This window comes from Marmota marmota, unplaced genomic scaffold, assembly GCF_001458135.2.
Source record: "Marmota marmota marmota unplaced genomic scaffold, marMar, whole genome shotgun sequence".
In the NCBI taxonomy this organism is placed as follows: domain Eukaryota; kingdom Metazoa; phylum Chordata; class Mammalia; order Rodentia; family Sciuridae; genus Marmota; species Marmota marmota.
In genome coordinates this window covers 396,779-405,051 of record NW_026000077.1, presented here as the reverse complement: position 1 = coordinate 405,051, position 8,273 = coordinate 396,779, and the positions used below count along the sequence as shown (strand labels likewise).

At 34.9% G+C, this 8,273-nt stretch overlaps 1 protein-coding gene across 5 annotated transcripts in view; it reads right to left on the bottom strand.

Moving 5' to 3' along the window:
- The window catches only part of Rap1a (RAP1A, member of RAS oncogene family), a 76,970-nt gene that overhangs the window by 2,873 nt on the left and 65,824 nt on the right, over positions 1–8,273 (bottom strand). For 4 of the 5 annotated variants that reach the window (XM_048814515.1, XM_048814514.1, XM_015502175.2 and 1 more), the window contains 3 exons: positions 7,902–8,042; positions 6,222–6,365; positions 588–703 (listed from right to left, as the gene is read on the bottom strand). In XM_048814515.1, the coding sequence (XP_048670472.1) occupies positions 617–703; positions 6,222–6,365; positions 7,902–8,042 (372 nt within the window). In that variant the 3' untranslated portion in view covers positions 588–616. Of the gene's footprint in view, positions 1–587; positions 704–3,270; positions 3,380–6,221; positions 6,366–7,901; positions 8,043–8,273 lie in introns of all 5 variants that reach the window. The other variant, XR_007351738.1, reaches the window with a different exon arrangement.

The following is an 8,273-nucleotide window of genomic DNA, read 5'->3' as shown; positions in this document are numbered from 1 at the left end:
TTTTTTTTTTTTTTTTTTTTTTTTTTGCAGGGCTGGGGATTGAATCCAGGGCCTCAGACATGCTAGGCAAGTATTCTACTCTTGAGCTACATCCCCAGCCCCAAGCCCTATTTTTTGAATACCTATTATCCATTAAGATTTTTTTTTTTTTTAAATTGGTACTGGGGATTGAACCCAGGGGTGCTTTACCACTGAGCTACATCCTTGGCCCTTTTTATCTTCTGTTTTGAGACAGGGTCTCACTAAATTGCTGAGGCTGGCCTTGAACATGCAATCCTCTTCCCTGAGCCTCTTGAGTTGCTGGGATTACAGGCATGCATATGATTAATACCCATCCTGCAGCAGGTGCTAGAAACACATTGGTGAGCAAATCAGACCTGCTCATCACCCTCTCACAGCTTAGAATTTCATGCAGAAGCTAAATAATCCAACAGATGAATGTGTCTTCAAGGGTATATCACATGTACAAGGCACAGAAGCTCAGAAATACCCAGAATAGGTTAAAAAAAAAAAAAAAGTGGGTCAAGTTGGAAAAATTCCAAAAGGAAATGATGAGAAAGGCATTTGTTTTACTTTTAGCATCTTACCTGGCTCAGAGCTGCTGCTGACTTTGGGTCTAGAGCAGCAGGCATGATTTCTTTTTAGGCTTCTTCTTTTCCACTGGTGTTTTTCTATTTATCTGTCTGACCAGGTCATAAAATATCTAAAAAGAAGGAAAAAGTACTTAACCAATATTTGAGACTTCATCCCACAAAGCAATTTTGGTTCTGTTAAATATTATGCTCTTAGATCTGTATTTTGCTGCTTTGTTTTGAAGTTGAGTTTCTTAGAAGCCCCAGCTGACCCTCAGTTAGGGTAAAGCAGGACTTACCTATTTATTGCTCTCAGACATTCAATATTAAGAACTGGTAGTAAAAACTTTAAAATTAAGAGAAAAGTTGCAAGAATAGTACTGATCCACCAATCAGTAACATTTTGCCACTTAATTTACCATTTTTCTCTCTAAATATGCACACACTTATTTTTCTCAACCATATAAGAGTAGTCTGTATTCCATAGGTCCCTTATGAATTGAGTGTGTATTTTCTAAGAACAAGAATACTCTCTTTCATAAGTATCTTACAGTTATCACATTCAAGATATTTAAGCATTGATACTTTACTTTGTATTGTCTACAGTACAAACTGCAGTCTCATCAACTATCCCAATAATGTCCTAAAAAGCCACTTTCCCCTCCAGGGATAGAATTAATTCATCCAGGATCACACACTACATTTTGTTTCCTGAATTTTTAGTCTTTTAAAATCAGGAAGAGTTCCTTGGATGCTGCCTTTCAGGGCATTGTCATTTATGAAAAAAAGCTAGTAGAGTCATAAAATTTCCCCTGAATTTGAGTTTGTCTGATACTGGCTAACAATTAGATTTCAGTTATACATTTTTGGGTGAGATAGGATAAAAGAGGTATTCAATCTGTCTTCAGGTATCACATATAGAGATATATTATTTCTGTTTGACCCCTTTTAGTGATACCAAATTTTGGTTAAAATAAAAAAACAGAAAAAGTTCACTGATCCTTGATTTGAAGGGACAAATGATATGTTAAAGTAAAAGTACATAGTATCAAAGATAAAAGTACAGCCATACTTATTTCGCAAAAGCAGATTATTTTAATTCTGATATAATTATATACAATTTATAGTGGTAAGAATACAAAAGTGTTGAAACTTGGAATAGATCAGCTGAATTTGGCACTTCACTATGAAATGCAGACCTGGGATAAAAACAAGTATCATGGAAGTCCCTTACAGTTACTTATCTGGAATAAACAGTGCTTTGCAGAGATGGATAAAAAAAAATATATATATACTGCCTAAAAAGGAAAAAAAAAAAAAAAAAAACCCAAAACAAAAACAAAGCCTGCCTAGCTGGGCATGGTGGCACATGCCTGTAATCCCAATTACTGAGAAAGCTGAGGCAGGAGAATGGCAAGGTCAGCCTGAGTAATTTAGTGACACCCTGTCTCAAAAAGTTCTCATGCCAGGCACAGTGGCACATGCCTGTAATTCCAGCAGCAGCTGGGACAGGCAGCAATGGCGAGGCAGGCGCCAAACAACTCAGAGAGACCCTGTCTCTAAATAAAATACAAAACAGGGCTGGGGATGTGGCTCAGTGGTTGAGCACCCTGAGTTCAATTCCTGGTATCCTCCCCCCTCCAAAAATAAAAATAATATAAAAAGTTCTTGGGGTATAACTCTGTGGAACAGCACTTGAATAGTATTGTGTAACGTCCTGGATTCAATCCCCAATACAACAATAACAAAACTCCCAAACAAACTGGCTTCAAGGAGCAACACAGGGACAACTGGCAAAATCTGGATATACACCAAACACGAATTATGTTATTATCAATTTTCCTGATATTATTTTTCTTTATTTCTTTTGTGGTGCTGGGGATTGACCCTAGGATGATCTTGAACACGTATGTTGTTAAGTGTTCTACTATGAAGTTACACCCCAGTCCAACTTTCTTGATTTTAATAGTTTTGTTGTGGCTATGTAAGAGAATGTCTTTGATTCAAGGATATACATACTAAAATATTTAGGAATAAATGAATACTATTTTTACAAACCTGTGGCAAAATGTTAATAACTGAAGAATCTGAATAAAAAGTACACAGAAATTTATTATTCTTAGGTCTTTTGAGTACATTTTAAAATAGTTTAAAATTATTGACCTGTATTTAAGATAGTAAGTAGTCACATTTCTTTTAGATGATAAACAATCATCTATTTACTTTTTTAAATGGTCAAAATATTACATTGTTAAAAAGGCAAAAAATATGGAGTGATATATTCCAAAGCTGTAAATAATTTATATTCTTTTCTTTCTGCCCCATCCTCCCCACTCCCATCTTCTTGAAACCACTTAACTATTATTTTATTTCTAAGAAAAACACAGAATTGATGAATAAAATGGTAGTTGATTTTACAACTCCAAAATTCAAGCTGTTTTCAACTCCGAAGTCTTCAAGAACTTAACATGCATAAGCCATGAATGAGCTCTCATTAGTTCCTGAGGCTCAAGTGTAAACTATAATATGAAAAATAATAAAATGGTAAACCACAACATTAAGTCATTAAACATATGTGTAGTTTCTATTTCAGTTTCTTCATGCCAGTCAGTTTCCAGACTCTGGCACATATTATACACAAAGGTAACTAATTTTTGTAGTATTATTTTAAGTTATTTCTTTGGAAAACATTGCCTACCTCACAGCAGCAGATGGTTCAGTGATGAGGACAAGTTCGAACTATAATATTTGGTTAGAAATGCTGAAAGTCCCCAGCCTAGGTTCTTCCTCATCTCTCTGAACTAAATCTAAAGGGAACACAGAATAAAGTTTCTCAATCCCTCTCCCATTCCTAAATTGGGACGTCTTGATTCCAATTATTACTCCAGCTTCAGCAAAGAACAATTAATTCTTGATTAGGATTGATGTGGTTCGGGAATAGCTACATACTACATTTAGAACACAAAAAGTGGTGTGGAAAAGAGTTTAAAAAAATCAGAAAATTAGAGAGCTTAGCCAAGCAGTATGTCCTTGTCTAGTTAAGGCCAAGAGTTGAATCTTATGAAAGTATTATCCTTCTATCTTCAGGCATTTGGAATCATACAAACATTTATAAGACAGCTTAAGCCATCTGAGAAACTATGAACTATCAAAGGAATCCTGTTGCTGGATTATTAGGATATGAAGAGAGAAATATGAGAGAGAGAGAGAGAGAGAGAGAGAGAGATATCCCAAATTATACTCACAAGAATTTCTAGCATAAAGTTTAAATTTAAAAAGTAAAAATTCTTATAAAATGGCTAGTGCCTTTTATTTTGTTTTATTGTTTTTTGACCTTTGTTTTATAAACCTTCACTTCAAGGGTTGACTTTAACAAGACTGCTGTGAAAAACTAGTTTGCTACATTGAAACTGCATGCAATGACAAAAGATGAGGAACAGTTCCTCGCTGTACTGTGGCTCTCACTGGAAGAGGCCCTGTGTGCTGGACCCTGGCCCAACTAAGCACCAGAACTCAATGAAGTTGGGGGTGGGAACCAGTGAGGGTAAGGTCAGGGACAGTAAGGAATGGATCCTTAAACCAACAATCCTACAAAAGTTGACCTTATACCACTGTTTCACTAACCAAGTAAATTTACCAGTCTTAATGTGTTATTTATCAAAGTTACTTTTTCTTTCTTTTACATAAAATTGCAATAAAAGTTAGAATTTTATCATACTACATTTTTCAAAATAACCTTTAGGAAATTATAATTCTACAGTACAGAAAGTTAAAGCTGGATATATTATCAAATTTCCTTTCATTTACTTGGCAGTGAATAAGAAACATCTGTCATTGAAGAACTCAGCAGGACTTGTTCCCCTTACTAGGAGGTAAACTTCTTAAGGGTGGGAATAGTGTCAGTCTGGATGACTATTACCTAGGTGCCTACTGTAGTGCCAAGAACACAGTAGGTATTCAATAAATATTTGCTGAATAAATGGAACTTAAAACTTTCTTGTTTTCATACTCATTAAAAATGGTTTCACCTGCCAGGTGTAGTAGCAGATGCCTATAATCCCAGTGACTCAGGAGGCTGAGGCAGGAGGATTGCAAATTTAAGGCCAACCTGGGCAAATTAGTGAGACCCTGTCTCAAAAAAAAAAAAAAAAAAAGTTTCATCTAAAAAAGCAAGCTTGCCTTTTCTTCTTCTTTTTCAGTACTGGGATTAGACCTGGGGTTCTCTGCTACTAAGCAATATCCCCAACCCTTTTTATTTTAGACATGGTCTCATTAAATTGTCAAGACTGGCCTTGAATCTGTGATTCTCCTACTTAGCCTTCCAAGTCACTGGGATTACAGGTATGTACCACCACACCCAGCTGGCATTCTTAATTATTTTAAGAAACAGGAGTTAGTGAGTATGTTGAAATTTTTTTCCCTGCCAGGTATTTAAAGTAATTTTGTTGCTTTGAAAGTCAGATAATAGTCTAGAAGTATAATATTAGTTAAAAAAAAAAAAAAAAAGTGACCTCAAGAATCACAGACCAGAGAGAGAAACAGCAAGCAAAAACACAGAACTCAGATAATACCTTCTCTTATTCTTTTGTTTTGTTTTGTTACCAGGAGTTGAACTCAGGGGCACTCAACCACTGAGCCACATCCCCAGTCCTATTTTGTATTTCATTTAGAAACAGGGTCTCACTGAGTTGCTTGGTGCCTTGCTTAGTGGCTGAGGCTGGCATTGAACTAAATCCTCCTGTCTCAGCCTCCCAAGTCACTGGGATTACAGGCGTATGCCACCTTGCCTGGCACGTTCTCTTATTGTTAGTCTGTGTTTTAAGTGATCTGAATTCTGACTAACTGTGATGCTACAAATGGCAAGCAAACAAGAAAGGAAAGGAAAGGAGGACCCTCTGTTGTTGCTGTTTTAAAAATGTTTGTGGTAAAGTTAAGAAAAGCAAATGGAATTACTTAAGTTTTTGTTTGATTAGTGGAGATTAGTTGAGAATTGTACTGATTTTCTCAGGGAATCAGTAAAGTTGGTCCTTTATAAAGAGCCAGGCACCCAGGCACATAGCTTACTTGCTAAAGCACTCTAGCCCACAGTTATATTCAAGAAAGCAGAGTCCTTAATTCAGGAACCAAAAAGAGCCTTGTGCACTTGCTGTATCAGGCATAAAGGACAGTAAATTCTAGTGACACATCTATCCTCATAGATTCCCCACTTTTCTGCATGCACTAAAGGCAAAGCATCAAATTCTGTGGTAGTGAAGGTTCATTATAACAACTTTGATTCTGTACTATCCTACTTGACTTTACAGTCTATTTACATGCATCTGGATAGATAATTGTTACAACATAAGGGTATTGTGACAATTTTCACACACCACTTTCTGACATATTATTTAAAGGCTTAACAGATCCTCATACATATTCTTTAATTTTAACAGCCTTTTTGACAATAAGATAAATTTAAGTATCCTCATTACTGCTATCAAAGTGACCTTATGCAATCTAAGAAATATAGTTGCTAGGAATTACTTAGTATTTTCTATAAAGTGATGCAATCAATATTGCTCCAAAATTTTTTCTTAAAAAAAAAAAAAAGATGGTTGTTAAAGAAAACTAGAAAGGCATATGTTTGTACTGTCCAGTAGTTGTAGTTACCTCATTAACGTTGATCTTTGACTTTGCAGAAGATTCTAAAAAGGCACAGTTACACCACTGTCTTGCTAAATTCTGGCCCTGTTCTTTGCCAACTACTCGCTCATCTTCCAGGTCACATTTATTGCCAACCAAAATCATTGGAACCTGTACGAAGGAAAAAAGAAATGAGCAACAACATACTCATTACTTAGCCTCTTTATAAATAAGCAATTGCCATCAAATGAAATGTGTTAGAACTTCACCAATTTCTTAAAAAATGGTACTATACAGTATCTTTGTATGTTTGGGTGGAGGAGCAGAAAATAGAATGAGAGGGAAAAGATAAAAAAAAAATGGAAGAGATCCTATTAGATTCATGTTAAGTTACTTTAAGAATACATCCCAAAATTCTCATGGGGACTACTGTATATAGCTGAATTTGAAGTAGAAAAGTCTGAAGGAAAAGGAACCTTCTGCACTAGAGAAGAATGTATGCACTAGGTCTATGTAACTTAAATGCTTCATCAAACAGGTCTAATAAATGCTAAAAGTAGTGACAAGACCAACATAGTAATAGCTTCTACTTCTACATTTGACATCTAGATTTGAAGATTATTCAAGTGCTATATTAAAGTGGTGTATTAACAATGAAAATAATGCCACAAAGCAATTATGTTTTCCATTTTCCTCCATATCATAGATGATGCTAGGCTATATCTACCCACAACTTCCTACTTCCAGTAAAAAAGTAACTAACATGCTGTTAACTTCCTCAGTGAAGGTGTTCAAAGAATAGTCTTTGTGAGTTGATGGACACTATACAAAAGAAAGAATTTAAGAGACACAGTGGACCTTCTACCTAAAATAGGTAATTGTCAACAGTCAGACTAAATGCACTAGGCTCTACAGCTCCATCTTTTTTCTTTTATTACATGGGGTAAAGGGATTAACATTACCAGAGCTCATTGCCTATGAAAACAGAACTCTCTTAGATAAATCAGTCATGGGAAAGAAAAAAACTATTCATTAGGTTATGAGTGGTCACGAGACATATGGTGTAAATCCCTCCCACATATAACATTACCAAGGTTAAGGTTCTGTTTTCTCTGATAATTAGAGAAGACACAGAGACAGAAAGGTACAACTGAAAATTTATACCCTAATTTATACTACTGAAAACAAATTCTCTTTATCTCATAACAATAGTAAACAAGTAAAATATATATTTTACTTTTGCAAAAGAAAAAAAGATACACACCACCAACAAAATGCTATCCTTGATTTCTAAAGCAAAACTAAAAACTTCTAAAATCCAGTTAATTAAAATCTTTAACATAATTCAAAGGGAAAAGTGCATGTAAATAAAAACTATACAAACAGAATTTTAGAATTAGAAACATGTTTCTTGAACCCTATTTTTGACATAATAAAGCTCAACTTGAGACCCACTCTATGAATTACTTTTGACTTCTCTTCTTCCTCCACTATACTTTTTATTCCACACAGTACAAGTTCTTTATCCTCATTTTTTAAACATCTCAGCATATTATTTGTAGGTTAATTTGGAAAGTTAAAATTTATTTTGGTCATAGGGGCTCTTCTTGGCATGTGGTAGATTCCTTCCAAATCAGCTACTGATGAGAAATCAGACACCTTATTTGGCCACAGAGAGATGGCAGCATATAAAAGAAAAATACTTACATCTTCTGTATCCTTAACCCGTAAAATCTGTTCCCTCAAGTCCTGTAAGTCATTAAACGTGGACTGAGCTGTAATAGAATATACTAGTGCGAATCCTTGGCCATTCTTCATATATAAATCCCTCATCGCTGTAAACTGCTCCTATAATTAAAAAAAATCCAATTATAAATATATAATTTTTTATTGTAAACTGGAATATTCAAACAGAACAATCACAAGTGAGCTTGCACATTTTTAATAACATGCTTTCATGACAGAAAACATAATACATATTTCTAGCAATTCTGAGGTAAATGCTCCTGCTCCCTACTTAGGGACTAGAAACAATGACAACAAACTATAGAATTAGAAGTCTTTTTTTTTTTTTTTTTT